Here is a 26,415-nt window from a genome sequence, read left to right as displayed (position 1 = left end):
CGTGGGCAACCATGAACTGCTGCCAATTTCCTACAGACTGAAGAGACCCGTAACTTCCAGTGCCACTGGTCATTCTTTTATTGAACATTCTGTTGACCTAGTTCAGTGGTAGCACGAGGTAGTGTCTAAATATTGCTGAGAACCAGACCAGCAAAACAGATGTGGGATTAAATAGAAATAAGTGCGTTTGTGTTGCAGTGTTGCCAACTCCATATATTCAAAAATTGAGCCTAGCCCTTAAGAAAAAATGTGATATTGGCATAAAAATAAGGAGTTTTTTAAAAATTGGATTGATTGGCCTTCTGGCTTTTTTTTTTTAAAATTAATTTAGCTATTTTGGAGATTTTAGGCTGCATGTTTTGAAGCCGCTCTGCACCCAGGAGGACTAGAAACTTATTTTTAAACAAACAAAATTTGAGATTTTTGTGTATTCACTTGACTCTAGGGTCTTGGGCTTTAACACAAAATATTACAAGGCTCATGATAAAATTTTGAAAGTTGGCAACCTGATATTCTCTGATGATATTCACAGTGCTTAGATAATGTGACAATGAGAATTATAAAAAAGCTTATTATTCAATCAGATGTTTAAGTGCTTTATCCAAAACTTGTTGAAGTTAATGAATTGCAGGAGGTATAAATGATTTTGCTGTGTGTGTGTGTGTGTGTGTGTGTGCGCGCGCACTGTACCCTAAGCACCTTTTGTGTGTGGTAGCCATAAACATTCTTATAAATTAATTTACAGGAAGGAACAGTTAATCAAAGCAAAGATTGCAACATATTTGTGGAAAGCAAATTTCAAATTATTATATCACAAATACGTTGTCTGTTCACAACTCGGTTGCTTGTAGACAAGCTACAGCGCAAGATCTCTTCATAGAAGTTATTAGTCAAATAATTTTGAATAACTAATCAATTTGAGATAATCATGGTCTGTTCACAAAAATCTTATGAACAGAAATAAGAGAGATTCACGGAGTACTCAGGAGCTATCCACAGCAATAATTCCTTTGCTGTTCAGAATTGCTGCTTTGTTAAAAAGTGCTGCAAAAGGGACCTGTAAAAGAAATCCAGCCAGGAAGCATTTTGGCAAAAGGCATTTTGACTTCGAGAAGTTCACTGTTTTTCTGTTAAGATTGTTGATAATTCTTATGAAACTGAGAGTTTCACTGTAAGATTGTATGTTGATTTGCAATGCAGATAAGAGATTCAAAGGCAAATTTAAAAATAGGATGAGTTGCGTAATAAGAATTGAGCGGAGACCCTATTGTTCTCCACATTAACACACAAAAAGCTCATGTTAAGCAAAAAAGTTTTTATTTTAACTTTACATCTACCTATCACATCCATGGGGCATGAAGGCCTATTCCGTTAATGTATTTCAATGCATTCTGTACACTTGGATCAAGGCTGCTTATGTCTGTCTATTATTTAAAGGGCACTCAAAGGACCACTGAAGTCAATGGGATCTGGACTTTGGATCCGGCCCCAAGCCCAGAAGGGGGTTACCAGGGTTAAAGTTGTCATACAAGTGACCCTCCCCCCAGTTTGCATGACACACAGCTAAGACAGACATCAGGCCGTTTCTCAGCCTCCTTATTCTTACCTTGGTAGAGATGACAGCTAACAATTCCACCCTCTGTTGGTTAATACAAGACAACTATACAAATAGAACTGCTTCATATTAGCTGTGTTTTATTTTGGTCGCTTTTTTAACCTCCTTTTTGCTTTGTTCATTCTTTGAAGGATAATCCCCTTTTAGCAGAGGATTCCAGTCTGGGTGGCAGCAAACGCCTAAGCAAAAGTAATATTGACATTTCGGGAATCATGGAGGATGAGGCACCGAGGCAACCATTGCCAAGGAAACAGAGCGACTCGTCCACTTATGACTGTGACACTATTTCCCAACACCATGCTTTTCTGTCGAGGTAACTAGTCCTTAATTCAGTAAAAGCAATAGGATTACAATTGAATGTGGAGTATTAATACAGGCAATGTGAGAGTAATGGCATCATTTATATAACCCACATAATATGTTGCTGCAGACTTAGTTTAAGCCTTTGCAAGCTACTCCGGAAAAATGTAGATATTTAATTTTTGGGGTGTGGGGCATTGATCTGGACCCACTCAACTGTATTTTTTAATTCAACTTTTGTTGACTGGTGTGAATTTTGAATGCAGAAACTGAATGCAAAAAATCCCAGTTTTTATAATGCACCTCTCACAAGTCAAATCAAATAGACTTGGCATTTTTTTGGAAGTTTTTTTTTTATTACTATTATTTAGCCCCATCTGACTTTCATTAGAGGCTTTGCATGATTCTCCAGAGAATTAGGAAATTGATTTTTGGTGCTCTCAGCTGTCTACAAACTATTCAGGCTTTTTTGAAAACCTCCATAAATCTTCAATTTAAATTAATAAAAAGTAATCTTTTTAAAGGAAGCTTACTTAGCTTCCCTAAATCCTAAAAAGGAAACCTTTTAACAATATATCTAGCATGGGAGGTTCATCATTTCCTTTGTCTGTCTCTCTCTCTCTGTCTTTACCTACCTAGTTTGACTGCTTGCTTGAGTATCTGTATCCTTTGTGCTTTATTTTTTCTTTCTGTTTGTTCTTTCTTCCTTTATTTCGTTGGGGGTGATGCCGATAGAGAGAAAAGCCCCATTGTGTGCTCCCAAGTTTCAGTTCTGTGAGAGCTCAGGTACAGTGCAGACTTGCCACAGTGCTGTACTCCAGCCTGCCTGTTTTGTCAGTAATAGCTCAAGGTAATTTTATTCTATCTCTTTGGCTGCAGTCAATGCATTCTTTGCTTTGGGTTCCTTGATTATTCTATTTGGTTTTCACATCAATGTGCTGCTGTTCCTTTTTGGATACCAGGTCCTTACATTTTAAAGTACCTTCCTGCTTCAAGAAAACAATGTGTCTTTTTTTCCATTTGTCTGTGTCAGAGAATTTGTCAAGAATTCTAGTCCATCACTTTTAGCTCCCTGTGTAGCAGCAAGAAACTCCCAGGCTATCTAATCTGAACTCTCCATTCAACCCATTTATTATACAATCTGGCTCAACTGAACTAATTTATCAGGTTTTGGCGTCTGATCTCTCTTGCTTACAAATTGACACATCAAAATATTGGCACTCTTCTTTTCCTAATACCTATAGACTACAGGTGCATGTTAGTTGCAAAATAAATATATAAAAGAAAATCCCCCTCACCCCCCCAAAGTACATTATTTATGTTTTCACAAAAGAAAAAAAAAGCCCATCTTTTTATTTTAAAAAAATCGAGATAGAAATAACAGTGTATGCCTGTGTTCTAATGACAAGCATTTGAACTTCAGTCTTTGTTCATCAAAAGCAGACAATGCTACACTCCTAGAGATTTATTAGTTCAGAGAAATAGGAAAGGGAACATAATAGAGTTTGAAATGTGAAGATAGAGACTCATTTGATTAGCATTAATAATGTTAAGTGAGCAAGTAGTTCTGAATGATCTTTTTTTATAATTTTTGCCTAATCTGGTTGATTTAAATAGTAGAATCTGGATATATTTTAGCTTGGATGGAGAGGTGGGTATTGGCAGAAGTGTAGTAAAGAGAAAGCTTCTTAAGAGAAATGTATTTCATACTCATGGGGAAAACAAGATAATAAAAAAAGCAGCACAACAACCCTCCTTAAACCTTCCGCGTTTCAGTTTCTAGGTATTTACAATTGTTTTAAACTGAAAACTGCTACACTTACAAATACATTTTTGCCTATGCTTAACCTCCCCCTGAAAATTTTACACCCCACTCAGATTTCTGACTCTTCAACCACCAGGTTTGCACAAATCTATTGCAAGGTAGCATGGAAATAGCTGGAAATGCACAGATTGAGGATGAAAAATATTCTGAGATCTGTGTTCCCCAGCATGTACAGCAATTTAAAAAGTTTCAGTTTTTTACATATCAGTTCCATGTAGGATTATTAACAATTGTTGTTTTTTAATTTAGAGATCTTATCCCATTTTGGATAATGATATGACTACGATACCTCCTAAGCATGGAAACTTGTTCTGTGTGCTTTGACATGTTTGTCTTGGCTACTTTGTGCTAGCTTCTCTTATCTTGTAGTGTAGCAATGACGCGACATGGGGCCAATAATGCAACGTAGGGATGGAGTGGTAACTCTGCAATGCCCAAACAGAAGATGAGTTTGACTCCTGGATTCATTCTATTCTGCATGACTGTAAACTCGGGGGCACTGTAGGGGCTAAACTCTGTCCCTAGTGGTTTGGGTTCAAAGTGTCTTATCTCGTCTAAGCGAGAAGATCAGGTACAACATTGAAGGGCTCAAGACAGTACCATTAAGTTGTCAGGTTGTCAGAAAGGCCTGGTCTTATTCTCTGAACACAGGACTGTGAGCCCGGGACTCCTGACTTCTAATCCTGGCTGAGCCTCTGACATGGTGTGAGGTCTATGGTAAATAATTTGAGGCCTGATTTTCAAAAGTTGATAAGCACCCAGAACTTCATGGGAAGTCAGAACGTCCTGCATCTCTTAAAATTAAACTCTTCACTTCTCTGGGCCTAGCACACCACCATTCTGATTTGGAAGCATTTTACACCAGCTTTGCACAGACGTGAATAGTGAAGTAAGATGCTAGTCAGTAGAGAATCCATTTTCTCTAAAAAAGGGATAATGATACCTACCAACCTCAACTGTTGGTGGTTTGAGGGTTAATATAAAGTTTGTAAATCACTTTGCAGTGCAGATGAGAAGCTAGACTGCTGCTTATTATTAAGTAGATAGCTGCAAAGTGGGGGTGAAAAGTCAGAGAAACCCTCATGGACATGAAGATCCTTGTAACACCAAAAACTCTCATGTACAATGACATTGTTGAGTCATATTCTTACACAACTTGGGTCCATTACAATTTGCAGCAAACACTTTTTCAGTGAATTCCTGCTTTAATTATTATTTTCGGGGTGGGGGGGGGAGGAGTAGTCCTGAGTCATACAATGCCCACACAGCTGTCTTCTATGCCAAGTATTTTAACTGCAGGGAATTACTGATCTTTAACGGTAGCAAATTTATTATGTATCTGCATCAGAAAATAAAATATTCCAGATGACTGTAACAGAGAGAATGGGAAGCCATTATGGTTAGGGTTTGGCTCTGCTGTATGAGTGTCTCATTATTAAAGCAGAAAGTTTGGACCTACAGACCAAGACTGGAGTTTTCTAAGCAGCCCCTCTTTGAAGTAGAGCCTTTGCACAGCAAGATGGAAAGGGACCCCTGGTTTATTGTTGTTAAGTCAATCCATTTTCCTTGTTCAGTATCCACGCGAGTGTTATGAAGAACGATGCAGACTTTCCTCCTATGAGCAGCTCCAGTCTCTCGGAAGTAAACCTGGGACGGTTTGAATTTGAAGTTTCAGATTTCTTCCTGTTTGGATCACCTCTTGGTTTAGTACTGGCCATGAGGAGTACTGTTCTGCCTGGACTGGATGGTAAGTGCTCTTCGAGGTTAGAATACTGGCTGCTTAATGCCTAATACGGGCAAAGAGAGGTACACACTGTTCCGTTAAGCAAAATTAGAGATGAGACAGCTGATGAATTCCTACCTGTAATGGACCAGCATGCTAACGGTCCCAATTCAGCAGTGATGTAAATGTAGGGTTGCCAATTTTGGTTGGATGTATTCCTGGAGGTTTCATCACATGACATAATTTTAAATTAAAGATTAATTTTTAATTCCTGGAGACCCCAGGACAATCCTGGAGGCTTGGCAACCTCATGTAAATGCCATCTTAAGCAGTGAAACTTGCACTGTTTTGGTATACAGTATTTGTAACCAATGGTCCATATGCTGCTCTACTATATACCAATGTAAATTCAGAGTCATTTTAATGAACCCAGTGCAACTAAGCAGAATGTGGCTTTAAAATATAACTAACATCATTTTAGCTTTCCATGGGGAGCAAATTCAGCCCCTGGTATAAGTGGGCTCAAACTGACTGGGCCCAGAAGTACTGAGAAATGGTGCAAGTATAAATTGTAGCCACCTTGCTTAATCTTACACCCTCCTCTCGATTTGCTTTTTGGAGTGTACACACCTGTTTTTGTTTTCTTGGCATGTAAGCTGCACTCATTTTGTACAACTGGGGCGTGTTAGGGTCCTACACCATTTACACCTGTTTTCTGACCCATTCACACCTCATGTGTAACTCACATCACTGCTGGCTACGCATTTCAATGTCATACTGCTACAAGCAAGTACGTAAGTATAATTGTAGGAACAGTCCCTGAAAAAGTGCCCCAAAAATCACCTCTGAATCTGGCCCAGAGACTTCCATGTGATTCGTACCCATTATTCCAGGTGGCATTTGGATGAATCTGGGTCTTTTTTTAACAGTCACAAACCTCTTTTTCCTCTTTAGTGATGGCTTAATGCCCAGTAAAGTAAAAAAAAAAAAAAAAAAAAACCCCACAATTTTTTTTAATGCACACTGGGATATTTATACTATTTCTGGTGACTCACCCCATTCTCCTAAGAGACAAGTTGTATCCTTTGAATCTTCATGCTGTGCCAGGTTCTGTTACTATAACACCTCTGTGCTGTGATGTGGGAAATAATGTGTCCGAGCTCTGTGGCAGGTGACAAATGTGAGAACATGCAGTAATATGTGGTAGATGAATGTATAGCTAGATGGTCTTCAGGGTTAATTTCTGGTTTTGTTTAAACCTACAACAAATAGCTGAGATACATAAAAGAAGCTCCTATTGACTGTCCATTACAGCTGCTCAAAAAGTTTCCAGTTGAACCTTTTGCCATCAAAAACTGTAGTTTCAGCCACAGCGAAATGTTTTGCAGTAATGTGTAATTTAAAATGAAAATTTCATTGGGAAAGTTTCCCAGGTGAAAGATGGAATTTAGAGAGAGAGAGAGCACATGCTACATTCCAAGTCAGTGCCTTGACTATCCGGCTATTGGCTACTCTGGGGTGGGCCTCGCCCTCTCTTTCTCTTTTTGTGTTTTTTTCACAACAATTTTCCAAAGGTCTTGGTTTTTTTCTTCATCAGAATGAAAACAAATTTCAAAACCTCCATGTTTCATGAAATGGAGTTGTTTTCTGGCCACCCTTACTACCTACCGAGCTATTGCAGTAGCAAAATATAGAAACCACAAAGATCTTTCTATTGCAACCTGCATGTTTACTACCAATCTGATATTTGTACTTTCAAATCTCTTACAATGCCCCAGTTTTTATTGGTGAAGGCCCAATCCAGCAATGTACTTAAGATGCTGCTTAACTTGAAGCCCATGAGTCGTCCTATTGTCTTCAGGGGGGCTACACCGGGTGCTTAGATGCTTTTCTGGATCGGGGGCATAGTCTTCTAATCTCTCTTGCCTTCAGTCCTTCTCTCCTCACTATCTGAGTACAATGCTGGAAGAGTGCAACCTTCATCGCTTCAGGCACTCTACGATACTGAGCAGCAACATGCTGCTAAATTAACAGCATTCTGAACTATTGCACATTATTTCTTCCCATTAGCCCTCACTTCCGTCCTCCCTCAAATATCCTGCAGGGAGCTGCTTTTGAGAGCAACCTTTCTGACCAGTATTTCAAAGACATTTCCAGCACGAGCAGTCTATGTGCAACGTGAAGTGTTGTCAGTCCTCAGAGGGAGGTTCTGGTTAGGAGAATTCCATAAGGGGGAAAAAAAATTGAATCGTGCTGCCAAAAGGAAAATGTGTGACCAGAAGGCTCCTGTCATACATATGACTGAAGTTAGTAAGGTGGTGGAGTCGGTCACTCCTCATTGAGATGAGAGGTAGAGAGCAGAAAACGTGAGAAATATAAGGCTAGATGTCCTTTTGTTTTTGATGTAAAGTTTTATTTTGTGTTTTTACTAATTACTAAAATGAAACGTTTTATGAGTCTACAGGCAAAGTAAAATTTGCCCAATGGATTGTGGGTTCCTGCTGCAAATAGGACCGCATGGTGTAGTGGGCTGCTGTATAATGTAGACATACAGAATATATATAACATCTGTCATATGCTTAGGCATCATAGCTTTGAATGTTGATTTTTCTTCTGTGGTAGTAGGAATCTAGCTAAAAAGTGAACCTAGGTTCCATATTTTGCTGTCCTTTCGAGGGGTATTCTATTTTCCCCCTCATCCAACATTCCCCTGACACTCCATGGCAATTTTTAATGTCCTCTCCTGCAGTTCTTTCTTTGCTCTTCCAGTTGTCTAGTCGCAATTCTCGTCCTATAAATCACTAATCATTTACAGCTCAATTTCACACTCTTCCACCTTCTATGTTCCTCATTCATGGTTTTCTAGTCCATCAAAGCTTTCCCAAAGTTTGATATTCTCTAGCACTCACACTCTTCTGAGCATGCAGACCCTGGCCTCAGAGCTTTATGGGTAACTTTTTTCATCTAAACCTGACCAATTATTTTAGCTAGTTAAGTATTTGGATCTCAGTCCACAGAACTGCTGAAATGGATACATCTCATGGTCTTCCCAAAATAATGCCAGTGACCAGAAACTCAGTAAGGACTAGCATAGTTTGCTACTGGATCCTCTATTTGGAGCACTCCAGACAATCTCTTAAGAACAGTGAAAGCTTTGCAGTGAGTTTTAGCTTTGAAAATGTTCAAAGAACTACAATTTTTTAAAAAAAGACCCAAAAATGGCAATTATAGAAACACAGCAGCCATTTTGTAAGTACTTATTAGTCCTTACAATCCAGTTATACGCCCTCAAACGTTCACACAGGGGGCATAAAAAATGGACAGAGGAAAGAGACCTAGAACATGTCAGATAAGGTTACAAATTCAGTTACATTTTAGTAATATAGGCAAATGATATGCAATGAATAATACATAAAACACCGGATAGGCTAATGAGTAGCCCATATTCAGGTGCTAATGGGAAGGGAGAAAGAGTGTCTTAAGCAAACACTCTGATTATCTCCTCCCACCCCCCAATTGTTTGATGCTCAGATAACTTCCTGCTAGAATAAACAACATGCAGCAGACATCAGAGCAGGTTTTGGTCTCCCCATAGCTGGGAAACATGGCATTAGACACAGATCATAAACCAGACACGTCACAAAGTGGGCCCGGGGAAGGGCCAAAGTTTGACTGAAAGACCCCAAAGAAGACTTTTAATTTAATGACAAGAAACCACCTGAATGAAACAAATGTTCCACCACCCCCAGAGTGAGTCAGTGAATGTGGAATGTGATGCATAATGCAATTCACAGTGACAGAAAAGATCCCAGCTTGCCAGACCTTGATCAAACATTGAGGGAAGGATAGTCCCAGAGCACAGTATCTGCATCTCCATGACATACAACTCAGGAGAATAGGGTTTTTTCCTCCAGATGAACTAGAGAGGTCATTAAAAGAAAGGAGTGAACTTAAAGCCGACACTGTATTTTAGAAATTTGTCAATGAATCCATGAGCTACTACTCCTTGCACCCAACACTCTCACTCATGGAGATGCCTGTCTGGGGCAAATTTGTTAGTAGTGGCCATTGCCTGCTGGCTTCTGCCCATGCAGTGGATTCACCTGTAAAGTAGATGCCTACCCATTTCTGTGAATTCCAAATGTAGAGGCAGCCATAGAATGGTGGCCACCTACCTGACTTGCATGCCCAACCCCATAGGCTGAATATGTGCCTGCCTTTTAGGGCTGCAGTCAACTGCATCTGTCTAAACAGAGGCTAACTGGAAAGGCGATGCTTTGATAGCTAATTTGAGGTCACGTGGTTTGGCTGTTTAATTCAGGTTAGCCCTGACTGAACAGAAATCTGGTTTACACTGAATGTGGTCTAATGTAGGAAGTACAGTTGATAGGTGCTATTTGCAGTTTAGACGTAGTTTCAGCACTTGGGCCCCAGCTCCGGGAGGTCAATGCCTAACAACGGACATGCTTTTCCTTAGACACCTTCGTGAACTGAAACCTTCATGAGTGATCATTTTTAACAGCCCGTTCTTGGTAAGAACACTGAAAAATGTATTTTCTCATTACCCTGGGAACTGATGGGGAGCCCACTGAGTATGTCTGAACATTCTGCCTTGCTGTTCCTGGCACAGCATCCTGCCCGTATAAAGTGAATATTACCATAAGCTATTGCTACAGTCTGCCTGGGGCAGTGCCATCATATTGATGGTCATGGGGATTCTTGAAGGGTCAGATCACGGCGCCATTGTCTTCACTGGTACCATCATTTGGCCCTAAATGCCGATTAGACTTGCAGCTTATATGGCATGGATTTTCAAAGCCACATATCAGCAGGGGGGCTTACAAAGCCTGTCAAGCTTCAGTGTTTTCCAACTTAACTCTTCCATTCCTCTCCCAAAGAGCACACGTGGCTGAGGAATGTGCAGTGCCTGAACCAAAGTACATCACGTTTTATCCAGCGGCTGGCTGAACACGTCAGCTGTCACCATATGAAACTGTGGAGAATGACAATGAACCCATGTGTTGTTTTTATTTCCTTCTTTAATTTGAGCCTATTGTCCTGAGGAGAGGGCTCCTAAGACAAACTCCATCAGAAAACCCTGCAACACGGAGTAATTGAGTTTAAGTGGATTCTGTCAGAGTAGTTCTCAAGTTAATAATCAGTCTGGCATATGGGTTTCCCCCTCCAGGTAAAAGCAGCCTAAGGCCTATTTCTGAAACATGGGGCCGGCTTCTCAGCCCTAATTTCATTCTTTTTCTGGAAGATGTGTCCCAGACTGGGGGGTGAGGGAAACCATATTCTGCTGTAAGATGGAGTCACAGTTCAAAGAAGGTTGAAAACCACTGCCCTGTTTCATTGGGAATCCTTTCAGAAGGAAGGGGGAGTGTGGGAATCTTTCATCTTGATTATTAAGGTGAGGTGAGGTGAGATGGTCCAGTGATCAGGATGCTAGCCTGGGATCTGGGGACCTGGGTTTAAGTACCTACTCCACTACAGACTCCTTGTGTGACCTAGGGAAAGTCACTGAGGGAGTTAAGGGTCTGAATACCTTTGAGGATCTGGGCCTTTGCCTCTATGCTTCAGTTCCCCATCTATCCAATGGAGATAATGGCACTTCCTACCTCCCAAGTGTGTTGTGACAATACATACATTAAAGATGATGGGTGATAGAGTGCCCCAAAACAATTCCCGCCCCCCCATTGGTGTTTACAACACCAGCACTTAGATGATGATCAAGAATAATGTTGCACAAACAACTGAGCTTTAAAGAAAAGCACCATGCAGGTTATCAGTTTTATAGGATCAGTGCAAGAGAACAGTAATAAACTGTAATAGAAAAGATTTGAGAGATTATTATATTGCACAGCAGTTTGGAAAACATTAAGGGACTGATCCTGCTCATATGGAGTTCAATGGGAGCAGGCATAATATTCCCAAACATCTGTTTATAAGTACTTTAATCAGTTCTTTACTCCTACAGTTAATGAATTGACTGTTGTAACATATTTGTGCTGCTGTAATATACTAAGTCTATTAGCATAATTAGCCCATAATGGATTGATCTGCTCACACTGAAGAGATTCACAGTGATCCAAACACAGTTTGGTTAGCTGGGAAGTGACTGCACCTGCTGGTTTACAGACCCCAGCAGCCTTCTATGATCACCCATTTGAGTACAAGAGATGTCTCTATCTCAGTGCTGTATATCAGATTGAAAGAGTGCCTCATTAGCTGAGCGAGCGGGTGATTTTCAAACATCCCTTTACAATTGCTGTCTGAATTTCTCATTAGCTGCCTCTCTCTAGCAAATATTACAAGCCATGCTCTCCTGTTTTAATGTGTGCAGTTTCATTTTATGCATTAACTTCAAGAAATTGACTTCTGAAGCTGCCTTGCTTCACATACCCACTCCAGCTTTCATCTCCATTTCAATCCTCCTGATTTAATGTTCCCATCAAATAGTTTTGCCTTCAGATATTCCAAGCAGAGGATGCCTCATGCTTTTGTAGGTGCAATGTTCGATAATATATTTAGAAGGTTTTAAAACTGTATTGACTTTCTGGCTTCCATTGATTTCAAAGGCTGGCCTTAGCCTCAGCAGGTTGCCTATTTCTCACTGTTATCCCTTTGCAAAATTATCTCACAGCAAAGCTCATTTCGTCACCAAAGAAGCATGAAACAATGTAGTTGAAGAATCTCCGGCCTTTTGACTGTGTGTGTAGTTTGGGCTATTGTTTGTTTGTAGAAGTTGAAGGGACTGTATATTTAATCACACCCCCACCTAGATCTCTCGAAAGATACGTGAGCAACCCATAAAGATGCAATGCTGATCTCTCTCTCTCTCTGTTTCATTCCAGTTTGCCAAGTCCGTCCAGCTTGCAGCCAAGTGTACAGTTTCTTTCACTCTGCTGATCCCTCTGCCTCCAGGCTTGAGCCATTGTTGGAGAAAAAATTCCACCTCTTGCCTCCATTTAACGTCCCAAGGTACCAGAGATTTCCACTGGGAGATGGACGATCACACCAGTTAGGTATGATAAAGATTTCATATTGTATTGCTTGGATTTCACTGCTCCTAATTAATCTCTTGAGATTCCACCCATTAATCTCTTGAGCTCTTCAGCTACGCTGTTCAAGAGGATTTTAGATACCGATACAACCAGCATACTGATAGTCAGATAACTTTAGGGCAGGCGGGGTATTGCTTTACTCTGTAGTTATAAGCCCAAAGGGACGCAATGAAAGACATAAGGTTCCTAAATGTATGCTTTTCTGCGGTCTTTGTGCCACTTCACAGCCCCCTCTTTCATGTACTCTTACGGCAACTTAGGTGTCTGCCTACTTCAATATTTCTAATAGTGTGGAAAGTGCTGACAAAAAATGAAAAAAAATACTAAAACTAAACATTTTGGGGGTTTTGATGAAAAAAATCAATTTTTGAGTAGATGCAACAGTTTTTGTTTCTTTTTGTTAAAAACCCAATTTTGCATCAGGGAAAATATTTGGACTGAATGTTTTTGACCAGACCTCCTCTCTAACTCTCATGGCTACAGTAAATATAACAGAGATTCAGGTTCATCGTAGGAGGAATGTGGTGTGAATTAACACCTAGGTTCACTTATAGCATGTGAACAATGCCTCGTTTACTATGAAAGAGTCCTCCAAAGCCAGTTTTATAAAATAGTTAGGTTGGCTACAGAAAACAGAGCAAAATCCTTTTTAAAAACACTAATCCTATGTCGGTAGAACAGTTAAGTACATTTCCAGTAAACACTTACCTAAATGTACATGGGTATTTCAGATGTCATTGTGCTATATTATTTGTAGCTGACTCATCCCACATACCTCCTAAGAGATTGTCTATTTTCCATCTCTTCTCTAAACCAAAAAAAAAAAAAAAAAAAAAAAAAAAAAAGTGTAAATTTGTGCAATTGCTCTTTTCCTAGATAGCTTGCCATGATCTAGCCAGGGTGGATAGAATGCATCTCCTGTGTCTGTGTGTCTGAATCCAGAGGAAAATAAAAGTGGAGAGCAGGGATTGTGCCATATTTTACTTTGTAAAAATTTTATATGGAAAATAAGGTTGGAAAAAGTCACACAGAGATGAAGCATTCTAACTGATAACATGATGCAAAATCTCTATTAATTGCCCACAATTTATTCTCCTTTTTTTTTTTTTTTTTTTGGTTACAAATCCCCAGACATAAATTCAAGCCTCAGCAGGATATTTCAAAAGCCATTTGCGACTCAGAAGGTAAAGGAATGAAATGGCAGAGTTTTGTATCTGTTGGATTCATGAGAACACAAATCAGTGCAAACCTGTTTTCCTCATTCAGTAACATAGCTATAAATCCAACATCAGTCTTGTTTGCTAAACCATGTGCTGGGCCCAACGTGTAAATAAACTGTGGTAGATTTGATGCTGATTAACTTCATGTTTAAGAAGCTACAGCAAATCTGAAATTATGCCATTTCACAATGAAAACAATCATATGTTTAACAGAACTTCAGATGAACTGAGTTCCATCCATTAACCCAAAATAACAGTACTAATACAGGGCACTACCATTTATCCATTATTAGTTATTTAATGTACACAATGACTTAAATGGATAACACAGAGGTTAATGCTTAAATCTAGTATCAGTCAAGTGTTACTAGATTTAATGTCAACCTTTTTATAGTAGCTAAAATACTGATTCTCTTAACATTACTTAATATGTAGCTTTGACAAACTGCTTAATGTCCATTTTCAGTAATTTCATGGAGAAACTCAGTTAAACCACGACAGGGTTTTTTCATTTGAAATTATAGATTTCTTTTCCCCAACAAGGTCAAACTGGGCCATGTTTTTCATTACAGTTAAATGATGCCTACATAAGTGTAGTCAGGGATAAAGGAATTATAACAAGAAACCAAATGGAATAATTTTACCACTTGGAACAAGACTAATAATTGAGGTCCATCCACCATGACTCTATTGTGTATTTTTATTCAATCCCCTAACTATGCTGGTCAGATGGAAATAAGATAGCAAAGGTCAGGTATAGAGCTGGTCAAAGTGTTTAAAACAAAAAGCAGATTCCCAAATACTTTGCATGTAGAAATTAATTTCTCTATAGTAGATCGTCCTTCCATGGTTCTGCTCTGTCCTTAGACAATCATTGGCAATCCCAAAGCTAGGGAACATATATCCCCTTGAATGGCATGAAATCATATATCCCATCATGCTCCTCTAAGGACATAAGAATGGCCATACTGGGTTAGACCAAAGGTCCGCCTAGCCCAGTATCCTGTCTTCTGACAGTGGCCAATGCCAGGTGCCCCAGAGGGAATGAACAGAACAGGTGATCATCAAGTGATCCATCCCCTGTCGCCCATTCCCAGCTTCTGGCAAACAGAGGCTAGGAACATCATCCCTGCCCATTCTGGCTAATAGCCACTGATGGACCTATCCTCCATGAACTTACCTATTTCTTTTTTGAACCCTGTTATAGTCTTGGCCTTCACAACATCCTCAGGCAAGGAATTCCACAGATATACTGCACGTTGTGTAAAAAAATACTTCCTTTTGTTTGTTTTAAACCTCCTGCCTATTAATTTCATTTGGTGACCCCTATTTTTTGTGTTATGAGGAGTAAATAACACCTTCTTCACACCAGTCATGATTTTATAGACCTCAATCATATCCTCCCTTAGTCATCTCTTTTCCAAGCTGAAAAGTCCCAGCCTTATTAATCTCTCCTCATACGGAAGCCGTTCCATACCCCTAATCATTTTTGTTGCTCTTTTCTGAACCTTTTCCAAGTCCAGTATAGCTTTTTTGAGATGGGGCGATCCATCTGCACACACAATTCAAGGTGTGGGCGTACATGGATTTATATAGAGGCAATATGATATTTTCTATCGTATTTTCAATCCCTTTCTTAAGGATTCCCAACATTCTGTTTGCTTTTTTGACTGCCGCTGCACATGGAGTGGATGTTTTCAGAGAAGTATCCACAATGACTCCCAGATCTTTTTCTTGAGAGAGAACAGCTAATTTAGACCCCATCATTTTATATGTATAGTTGGGATTATGTTTTCCAATGTACATTACTTTTCATTTATCAACATTGAATTTTATCTGCCACTCAGTTGCCCAGTCACCCAGTTTTGTGAGATCCTTTTGTAGCTCTTCGCAGTCTGCCTGGGCCTTAACTATCTCGAGTAGTTTTGTACCATCTGCACATTTTGCCACCTCAGCGTTTACCCCCTTTTTTCCAGATCGTTCTCTGTGTGCCTCAGAAATTTTTTAAAGTCTATTGTATGTGCTTCCTAGGATATGTGTGATGTGTTTGCTTGGGTTTTTGGCAGTCTGTGTTATCCAACTGTTGTCTCTCTCCGGTATAAAACGGAACACGAATTGGATCTACGTTTTGTAAAGCATTCCTATGCTCAGTGGGCAAGATTATGAATTATGCAGCAGCCTGACTGAGAGGCCTTTCAATGACTATCGGTTCTGCTGCAGACACTTCCCCACTGTGAGCAGTTGGCTTTATTTCACTACTTACTGCAGAAGACTCCAAGTAGTTTGAGTTGCTGTTTAATATTGTCTCACCCATCCAGTTCCCTTTTCAAAGGCGCATCTCTCTTCATTTTTATTTATTTCTTCATCTCTCTTAAGATCCTTTGCACTTCCCTGGAAGCTGCTCTGGATTTGTCTAGTGTAGCTGCAGCCTGTATGTGCTAACTCCAAAGTACCAGTGCTTATTCCCAGGCTAATATATAGGGCCGGATTCTCAGTGCAGACTCCTTCTTACAGGCATGTTTCTGCACCAACCCTGAATAGTGTCTGCAAATGCTATCATTTAGGCACCTTTCTACATAAATGTCCTAGCAAATCAGGTATCTAGACATCTAAATGGCAGGACCTGTGCCTTCCAATAAAGGAGACCGGGTCAGGATCCCTTTAAATATCTGGCCCATAGAATACTTCCCTAGGACTGGTAGCAAAGATACAGAATATTGCATTAGTGCAGCCTTGCTGTCTTTCGTGGTGGTCCCATCTGCTCTTTCAAGCGAAACAGATTCAGACAGTGAAGGCCTGAAAGGGAGACCTTGCAGGTGCTGCACTGTGTGGTGTTGCTGCTTTCATAGTAGCAGATCTTTTTTCTGGGATCATGCTGACCCCACACCCCAGAACGCTCTGACAAGGCCAGTGTGCAGCTGGAGGTGCTGTCTGTTGCATGAGTTGTAAAACAGTCTCTCTGAACTCTGGTGATTATAACAGATTCCATGGAACTTTTTGCGTTAATCCCAGAATAATTGGAAATGCCAACTTAAACTCCTGGCTTTAAATCTAGGTAGACTTAAGCTGTTGCCATGTTTTACCCCAAAGTGAGCTGTATTTCAATGGAGGATGAAATCCTCTCATTTAATTTAAACAAAATAAAAGTGCTTTGGCATCATCTTTTGGAATGAAAGGCGCTATATGAAGATGGGATTCGTTCTGTTGATTACATGGATTTTTCCTTCCTGCGGCAGACCAGCTTGCAATATCCTTTATGTAAAGTGCAAGTCTTAAAACTGAAAGATTTCAAGGCCCTTATGGAAAAGCCTAATCCCATGCATTTCATGATGTTTATACTGCTGTCCAAAACTCCCTTTCCTGATAATCCTTCATATTAGAAAAAAGAAAAGGAGTACTTGTGGCACCTTAGAGAATAACAAATTATTTGTTAGTTCTCTAAAGTGCCACAAGTCCTCCTTTTCTTTTTGCGAATACAGACTAACACGGCTGCTACTCTGAAACCAGTCCTATTAGAAAAGAGACTCTTCTTCAGATCCTGTTTCAGAAGAGTTGGAACATAGTTAAAAATGAGAACAGTTCTACTGTAGGTGGGCTTAGCATTCTTAACTGGTGCCTTTATGTGAAAAGGTAATGAATCTGGAAACCCAGTTGAAGTGACCAGAAAAGGAACTTCATGATGTGACTCACAGGAAGGATGTAGATGAATCAAGCTGGAGAACATGGTGAAAACTGAGTTTACTATAGCTACCTTCCAATTCTTCCTAACTGGATGACTATAAAGACTTAATGCCCACTGCACTGTGTGTAGGATTTAGCTTGAAGCTTTCAGACCTATTGATTTGATTTATTTTTTCCATTTAGATTAAGATAACATGAAAGGAAAAGTGGTCCAGGTTTATGCAGATGATCTCCCGTTCTCTTCAATAGGCAACAGCATCCATCTCTAAGTCCACTCAAAGGGTCATTCAATTCATTTTACAATGTTAATTTATGGCATCGCTTATGTGCATATCAAATCTCTGCCCGCATTGATCTGTTCCTAGTGTCTATTATTAGTCCAGTGAGCCACCATTGTTTCACAAACAGCATGCAAAGAACATGTTTTAGTGACCTGGTCCCTACTGGGATGCATAGAGAGATTGGGGGAGGGATAGCTCAGTGGTTTGAGCATTGGCCTGCTAAACCCAGGGTTGTGAGTTCAATCCTTGAGGGGGCCATTTAGGGATCTGGGGCAGAAATTGGGGATTGGTCCTGCTTTGAGGGGTCCTCCTGAGGTCCCTTCCAACCCTGATATTCTATTCTATGATTCTATGTTAAGAGTTTCAGTAAAGCAAAGTTGTCTCCTTGCATTTAATTGTGATCAAGACTGACCTTTGTCAGATGATTTTTTGACAATCACAGGGACTTGGCTAGCCTTGAGAACTATTCCTTTTCTTGATGATTACTCACCTGACTGCAACTACCAATACAGTTGCTAATGTAGATGTGATTACCTTGTTAGGCTGTTGATTTATCAAGGGAAATTTCAGTAAGAAAAGGAATGGAGATACTTGAAATGTATGGGACAATGGTAGGGAAACATGACATTCATGATATATAAAAAGGTAGGAGAATAAATGTAGAATCAGTTTAATATCTGCTAGGGTGGATAAAAATCAATGATTTAAAAAAAATCAAAGAAATCGGATTTTTTTTATTTAAATCAGATTTTTTGGATAAAATGCGTTTTAAGGAAAAAACCTATCTAAAGATTGTTTTAATTAAGATACATTATAGCTCAAAGATATCTCATCATGGAATAGGGATTACAAATTCTAATTCTATGGTATGAGACAATATATTTATGTAATGTTTAAGAAAAGTTTTGTGAATGAGTTCCAATAGCTCATGGATTAGGGACCCAATTTTATGGGGTTCCAGGGGCTTCTGTATAGATTATTTAGGTTAATCTTTCTTTCTACCCAATGGGACTCAGTGCTCAGTCTAGAAGATATCATCAGAGATGCTTAGTTTTGCAGTTCTCAAACTGTGGATTTGTGTTTCCAGAGATAACATGCTAGTTAACAGCAAAAATGTTTTTAAATAAATAATATATAGAAGTGAGAAATAGCAGACCTCAACCCTATTGTCCCTCTGCACGTTTCTGTACCCAGAGTCAATCCCTTACCTCTCTCTGAAAGTGCAAAGTTTCAAAAAGTTCAATGAACAAAAGACTGTTGGGGGCGGAATAGATCTGGACATGGAGAAGAAGTCTGGAGATAAATGTAGAAGGGAGGGACAGGTGGTAGAAACAAAAGTGAAACTGTTTGAGCAGCATATTCCAGAAGTCTGAAGGTCTTTCTGAGTGTAGCCTTCATTGATCTGAGATCTACCATACGATTCTCTCATGAGAAGAGAAAACCTATAATGGCAGCAGGCCATAAAAGAGACCCAGTTTGGGAATATTTTAATGAAGTTCCTCTACCTATGAAGAATATGTATTAAGGTTATAACAACCAACAAGAATACACTTTTATGTAGAAAACCATGATTAAATCAAATCTACCCTGATATCTGCTATATCCTCCACCAGTGGACTACGTCCCAAGTGCAGGTGGATAGATCAAGCCTAGTAAGCCTTCCTATCCCTATCGAAATCCAACTATTATCCTAAAACGTCTACAGCTAGATCCAAAAAGGGACTTTGTTGGACTTAGGCACCTAAAGTGCCTATGTGGTAAAGATATTATCTCATCCATCTTGTTTCTCTAATGTCCTGGGACCAACACAGCTACAGCTACGCTGCATAAAGTAATGTTTGTAGTTTTCTTGTGAGATCCTTTTATAGAGGCATTCTGTTAGAAGTCACACTTTATAGCCAGTTCACCAGGATGGCTTACTGGGACAGTAACAGCAAGGAAGTTATTCATCTTTTAGCATTCTCTAGCCTTCCCTTAGCCACACACAGATTGTCCTGCCCTTCTGCTTTAGCAGGATTCTTTTGTAAGAAGGTTTTCAGAGTGGTTTGAGAAAACTCAAAACACTGTGTGTTCCCATGGAAACCACAATTCAGCATATTCTCTCCGAATCTCATCTTCCATTATTTGGCGCTAGACTTTAATTGCTTTCCCTGGCTCAATTGTAATAGGGTTCAGTTGCTGTCTCTCCCAGTTGAGATGTTCGGGCTGAAATCAAAATAAGCCAGGCTCTCTCAAATGGCTTCAGTGCGTGTTCACAGGAAACCCATTATGCCGTGTTTTTGTCAAGTTTCAGCAGTTCCAATAATGTACAGAAAATTTAAGCTTCAGGTGCATTTTTTTTTTACAGGGAGGTTTTATTATGGCCTTAAAAACTGGGACTTATCATGACTGCATGGGCAGGCCCCATTGCACTCCCCTCTGTGTGACTGTGATGTGATGAAATAGTTGTGCTGTTCAGTGCAATGGAAGGTGGTGACACCCGGATGTGGGAAGGCAAACCCAGCACGTCAGTGTTATTTCTATGACAATAATGAGATTAGGGCCCCACCGTGCTAGAGACTCTACAAACACATGGTAAAAGAAAATCTGAATAGACAAGACAGAGTGGGAGGAGAAGTAATGTGCCCAAGGTGTCACAACATGTCAGAGACAGGAACAAAACTCGGGTCTCCTGAATCCCTGTCAAGTTCCCTTTTGCAATAGATCAGTGGTTCTCAACCCGCAGCCCGTGAGCCATTTGCGACCCAATCAGCACAAAGCTGCAGCCATACAGATAGTGTATATATTGCGTGGATACAGCCCACGTAACACATATGCGGCCCGCCATGGTAAATAGGTTGAGAACCTCTGCAATAGACCATTCTGCTTCTATTGCTCTGTTCTCTGGATCGAGTCCCATTTTTCTACTCTTGCCAATATCACTAGGGGTTTTGTGATATCCATTGAAAAACAAGGCAGGTTCTGCCCACCTTGTCTGCTCTTGATCAGTGTTCCTCCCTTACCGTACATCCCATCCAACTGGTTACAAGTTGTGCTTTAACACTTTGCAGCTGGTACTGTAAACACCTTAAGATGCCTGCCCTTCATATGTGAATTCAAGATGGACAAGCCACTTTAAAGAAAGTGTTATTGGTCACGCTTTATATTAATGGCACATTTATAAATGGTTGATAAATGTTATGCGCATGTTACAGACCTGGGTAGTATGTGTTATAGATGGTTACAAGAACATCACTAGAAGGTGTTGTACAAGGTTATAAGCCATTGTGACAAGCAATCTATTGACTTGTTGGCCTTAACTATCCTTGACACATGATTAGTAGATGTTTTCATAAATTTTGTCTTTATAAGCTACTTATAAATGTACTCTTAATTTAAAGTGTGACTGTTATCACTTATTTGTATTCTGCTAATGCCCACAATATTAAGCACTGCCCACATAGAGGGAAAAATGTTATCTGCCCCAAACAGCTTACGATCTAAGAAGACAATCAGCATATGAAGGATGGGGGAGATGCACCATCAGAGTTGGTTTATTTTTTTATATTTCATATTTGTGGGGTAGGGATGGTGGGGGAGGAAGTTGGTCTATTTTATTAAATAAATACACATTAACCATACTCGGCTGTGCTGCAAACTGTCCATTGGTAGTTGGCCAGTCCTTTTACAGGAGTTACAAAGAAGCAAGAATTCGGTATGTAGAAGACATGCCTACAGTCCACTCTCTCTAAAGCATCACTGTCACGCCGTTACAGAATTGGTTTGATAGTATCAGGGGGAATAAAGAAATCAACATCACAGGAATAATGTCAGTCTCCTACACCTTGATCTTCCACGTATTGGTACTGCCTAGATAATCTGAGGGTGAAACTCCCATTGACTTCAATAGGGCGCGGAAAGCTAACATATGTCGTCATTTTCAAAGCAGTCCTATTTTGCTGTCCGTTTTTAGTCCTGTAATAATTTGCGGAAAAACTTGTCTTTATGCACAGACTTGTACAAATTGGGGAGGCAGATGTCTAATAGATTTCACCACATTTTGGCTATTATATATTTAGCTTCCCAACTGGGACTATTAGGATGCACACTATACAGCAATCAAACAGAGCAATTAAAGTAGTGAGATATGTAGAAAGAAACCTGTTTCTTCTTTTATTTAAGGGTAACGATTTTGGTATCAGACATTTTAGTATTATTGTATAGGCTGCAAATGTAACTTCATCTACTTCTCAGTTGGAATAGGTCAGCAGTAAAACCCCTTGCTCATGATCTTTTATTGGACCCAGAGAGGATTCCTTAAACCTGTTTACTTCAGTCGCACTTCCTTTTATTTGCAATAATTTATTTTTGGTGGAAAAGCAGGCAGGATTTGGGCAAACCTAATGGACGTTAATGCAATAAGTTGGAGCATATGAGATGAGTCAGAAAATTCAATCTCTAAGAAAGATGCTCACATGAATCTTTCACAGTCAATGAATGACTACCAGGATTCCATTAATTTAATAACAAGGGTTTCATTTTTTCCATTGAAAAAAGGCGTCCTTGTGATTTAATAAACTTTAAAACTAAAATTGGAGTGGAAAATGGGTGGGGAAGGAAACCCAAAATTCACTTAGTGTGAGAATGTTACTATCTTCCTGAACTACAGGGAATCATGTATAGCAATGCAAATAATAATAATGTACTATTGCCTAAGTGGCATGTAACACTTACACTGATTGATTAACTATGTGCCACATCCAACAGGGTGAAATTCACCCCTGTGGAATGGGCCAGCCTAAGGCCTATGCACCATATGACTCACTTCAGTCTTATTTTAAGGAATTAGGCAAGGTTTTGCAAAAGGAGCCTAAGGGAATTAAGCCAAGATATTCAGATCTGACTAGTGGTTTTTGGATGCCTCAATTTTTGGTGCCCAGTCTGAGATACCTGAAAGAAACGGTTCTCACCCAGAGGTCCAGGGTCCCTGGGGGGCTGTGAGCAGGTTTCAGGGAGTCCAGCAAAATAAACCAGAGAGCAGGGCCGGCGTTAAACTCACTACGGCCGAGGGCAAAAAGCCGAATCCCAAGCCCTGCTGCCCAGGGCTGAAGCTGAAGCCCGAGCAACTTAGCTTCGTGGGGTCCTCTGTGGCGGGGGGCCCTGGGCAATTGCTCTGCTTGCTACCTTCTAATGCCAGCCCTGCGTTTTCATCTACTGAAAAACAGTTGTTGGGGCACAGGTGGGCCCTGGAATTTTTATAGCATGTTGGTGTGGAGGGGAGGGCTCAGAAAGAAAAAGCTTGGGAAACCCCTGCCTTAGAGAAGGCAGATTTTCTAAGAGCTAAGCACCAATGTCTGAAAATCAGGCCCCTTTAAGACGTAGCTGGTCATAAAAATTGCGGCACCCAAAATCACTTAGTCACTTTTGAAAATCTAGGCCTAAGACAACCAATTCTCATAGACTTTCTGTGGGAGTTGGTAGCTTCCTTCATATAGGCTCCTTAGCTTGCACTGGCTCTCTCCAGAGTGAACCTCACGCATAATCTTTTTATTCAGGCAAACTCCCACTGACCTCAGTGAAATTGTTAGAAAACCATGCTCTTCTCTTTGATTTTCATGTTTAAAATATGCAGCCGACACTCTCCACAACCAGAGCGCCCTGCTTCTTGAGAACATCTCCAGGGTCATACCCTCCTCTCCAGAGACTCCAGAATCTCCAGACACGCTGAGTCAGTCACAAGGAAGGACAAGGAGGACAAGCTTGGTCAGCATGAACAGTGAAACCTCTGGGTCGACAGAGAGCTTGCCATCAACAAACATCTCCAGTAGTGAGTGAGGCTTTGGGCTGTTTATTTCTGATACAGTGTCAATCCTTCCATTTGCCTCAGGCCTATGGAGGTTTATTTTGAAAAGGAAATCTTCCCTTTCCAGGAATACTGGTAGTGCTTTTAAGAGCTTAAGTAGCTAGAATTTTAATTAACCCAGGTTAGTGTCCTCCATTTATATCGTTGGTTTTTTTTTTGCATTTTGTTCAGATAAGGTAATAAAATTAGGGTCATGCTTTTTATTAAGTCATTTATAAGGAGTAAATTTTAACAGGTATAATGAGCATGTTCCAGTCATGACTACTGTTGCCCCTTTTTTGACCCAAGCAACTAGTCAAAGTTCAGGTCCCTGTGGGTGTCCCATTTGGGAGTAGAATTTGGTGATAGTCAGGTGTTTCTTTGATACAGTTTTGTTTATTTACAAAGAATGTACAAAAGTCCTGTGTCTTCAAGTGCTGTAGATAGTTATAAGCAGTGATGAGCTGCCAAAATCTTAACAACCGGTTCCCTCCTCACCCCACGAGGGGGTCGTGACCCACCCCTGTCCCCCGGGAGTCCTGCCCCATCCACCCCCCTCCCCTGTCCCCTGACTGCCCCCAGAACCGGGCAGGAGGGTCTCATGGGCCACTGTAGTGGGTGACCACCCCGCCCCTAAGAGCCAGAGGGATCTGCTGGGGGGCGAGGTGGGGAGTCCCAGCGGCGCTTACCTGGGGCGGCTCCCAGGAAGCATCCGGCAGGTCCCTCTGGCTCCTAAGGGCAGGGTAGCATAGCTGGGGGGAAGCAGGGGGAGCAGCCGCTGCCCCCACTGATCACATCAAAAGTGGCGCCTTAGGCACTGACTCCCTGGGTGCTCCAGGGCTGGAGCACCCACGGGGAAAATTTGGTGGATGCTCGGCAGCACCCTGCCCCCAGCTCACCTCCGTTCCGCCTCCTTCCCTGAATGCGCCGCCCCGCTCTGCTTCTCCCCCGCCCCGGCTTCCCACGAATCAGCTGTTAGCGCGGGAGTTGGTTCCCCTGCGCCCCCCTCCCGGGTTACCTGCTGCGGCACAGGCAGCCCTCCTCACGCCCACCCCCCCCACCCCAGCTCCCCTCCGCCTCCCTGGGCCTGAGTGTGAAGCCGCCGCCTGCTTCTCAGCCCTCCCAGGCTTCCCGCGCTAACAGCTGATTCGCAGGAAACTGTGGGGGTGGAGAAGCAGAGTGGGATGGTGCGTTCAGGGGAGGAGGCAGAGCAGAGGTGAGCTGGGGCTAGGCGCGGGGTGGGAAGCTGACGGTGAGTGCTCTGCACCTACCAAATTTTCCCTGTGGGTGCTCCAGCCCCGGAACACCCATGGAGTTGGCGCCTAAGGTGCCACTTTTGGCCGGTTGTTAAATTTAGAAGCCCTTTTAGAACTGGTTGTCCCTCGAGGAACAACCGGTTCTAAAAGGGCTTCTAAACTTAACAACCGGTTCCAGCGAACCGGTGCGAACTGGCTCCAGCTCACCACTGGTTATAAGCAACCTATTGGCCTATTGGACAAAACTAATCTATAATTGATTAATTTACCCTTTTTGAGAACATCTGTTGTTCAGAGATGATTAACCCTTTAAGAGCTATTTGTAAGTGAATTCTTAATATAAAGTGGTACACAATGAAACTGACTAGTTTAATTTTATGGTGTTAAGACATTATAATTTATCATCATTTATGTGATGGTAGCATGCAAAGGCCTCAGTTAGAATCAAGGTCCCATCATGCTGGGAGCTGTGAAGATGCTCCCCGCCCCAAGCAGCATAGTATTAACGGTACAATTTGCATTGAAAACACTCAAGCAATTGTTTGAAACCAAATGATAGACTGTTTTTGGTTCATGAAAGCATTACAATTAATGTTAGGCTTTATAATGTCTTTTACAGGAACCAAAATTTTGGGAGAATCTTTTTAACCAAGTTGCCTAAACCAAAAAGATAGAGATTATTAACAGGGTATCTGTTAGAAACATGGTGCCATACTGCTTGTTTGTTATTTGCAGTTACTGCCAAATGGTGGGGAACAAAGCGAATAGATTATTCCCTGTACTGTCCTGATGTTCTAACTGCATTCCCAACAGTGGCCCTGCCACATCTCTTCCACGCAAGCTACTGGGAATCAACTGATGTTGTGGCATTCATTTTAAGACAGGTAATTTTATCTTGATCTCTCTCTAAAGGAAAATTCAGTATGAATCAGTAATAATCTGTATCAGACCCTTTGGAATGTTAAGCTATACAGCAACTTTAGTTTGATGAAAAGTTATTCATCCTTTCCGAGAAACAGTGTCTAGGCACTTGGCCGGGAGTCATGAATATTTGCTTTCCAGTCCCTCCTCTGCCACTGTTCCCAGCGGCATCTCACATTTGTTCTGTTTTGTTTTCAGTTTTGCTATTAACTCAGGTGGAGGTCACCTCTTTAGAGTCCAGTGAGGTACGTTTGTTATATACTATAAGAGAAGGATGCTTTCGTAGCTAGAGCACAGGATTGGAAGTGAAAACAGAAAAGAAAATAACAGAACACCACTAGCCATCACCTTCAGCCCCCAACTAAAACCTCTCCAACGCATCATCAAAGATCTACAACCTATCCTGAAAAATGTTCCCTCACTCTCACAGATCTTGGGAGACAGACGAGTCCTCGCTTACAGACAGCCCCCCAACATGAAGCAAATACTCTCCAGCAACCACACAACAAAAACACTAACCCAGGAACCTGTCCTTGCAACAAAGCCCGATGCCAACTCTGTCCACATATCTATTCAAGTGACACCATCATAGGACCTAATCACATCAGCCACGCTATCAGAGGCTCGTTCACTTGCACATCTACCAATGTGATATATGCCATCACATGCCAGCAATGCCCCTCTGCCATGTACATTGGCCAAACC

The 26,415-nt window shown here is 41.0% G+C and overlaps 1 protein-coding gene across 7 annotated transcripts in view; it reads left to right on the top strand.

Annotated features, from left to right (window-relative positions):
• Positions 1 to 26,415, top strand: part of PITPNM3 (PITPNM family member 3) — a 347,956-nt gene that overhangs the window by 299,546 nt on the left and 21,995 nt on the right. For all 7 annotated transcript variants that reach the window (XM_074974515.1, XM_074974517.1, XM_074974516.1 and 4 more), the window contains 5 exons: positions 1,747 to 1,928; positions 5,315 to 5,487; positions 12,321 to 12,491; positions 23,324 to 23,518; positions 25,525 to 25,673. In XM_074974515.1, coding sequence (XP_074830616.1) covers positions 1,747 to 1,928; positions 5,315 to 5,487; positions 12,321 to 12,491; positions 23,324 to 23,518; positions 25,525 to 25,673 — 870 coding nt within the window. The remainder of the gene's footprint in view (positions 1 to 1,746; positions 1,929 to 5,314; positions 5,488 to 12,320; positions 12,492 to 23,323; positions 23,519 to 25,524; positions 25,674 to 26,415) is intronic.

The sequence above is a fragment of the Natator depressus genome, chromosome 17 (genome assembly GCF_965152275.1).
Source record: "Natator depressus isolate rNatDep1 chromosome 17, rNatDep2.hap1, whole genome shotgun sequence".
Taxonomy (NCBI): Eukaryota; Metazoa; Chordata; order Testudines; family Cheloniidae; genus Natator; species Natator depressus.
This window is presented reverse-complemented; position numbering and strand designations above follow the sequence as displayed.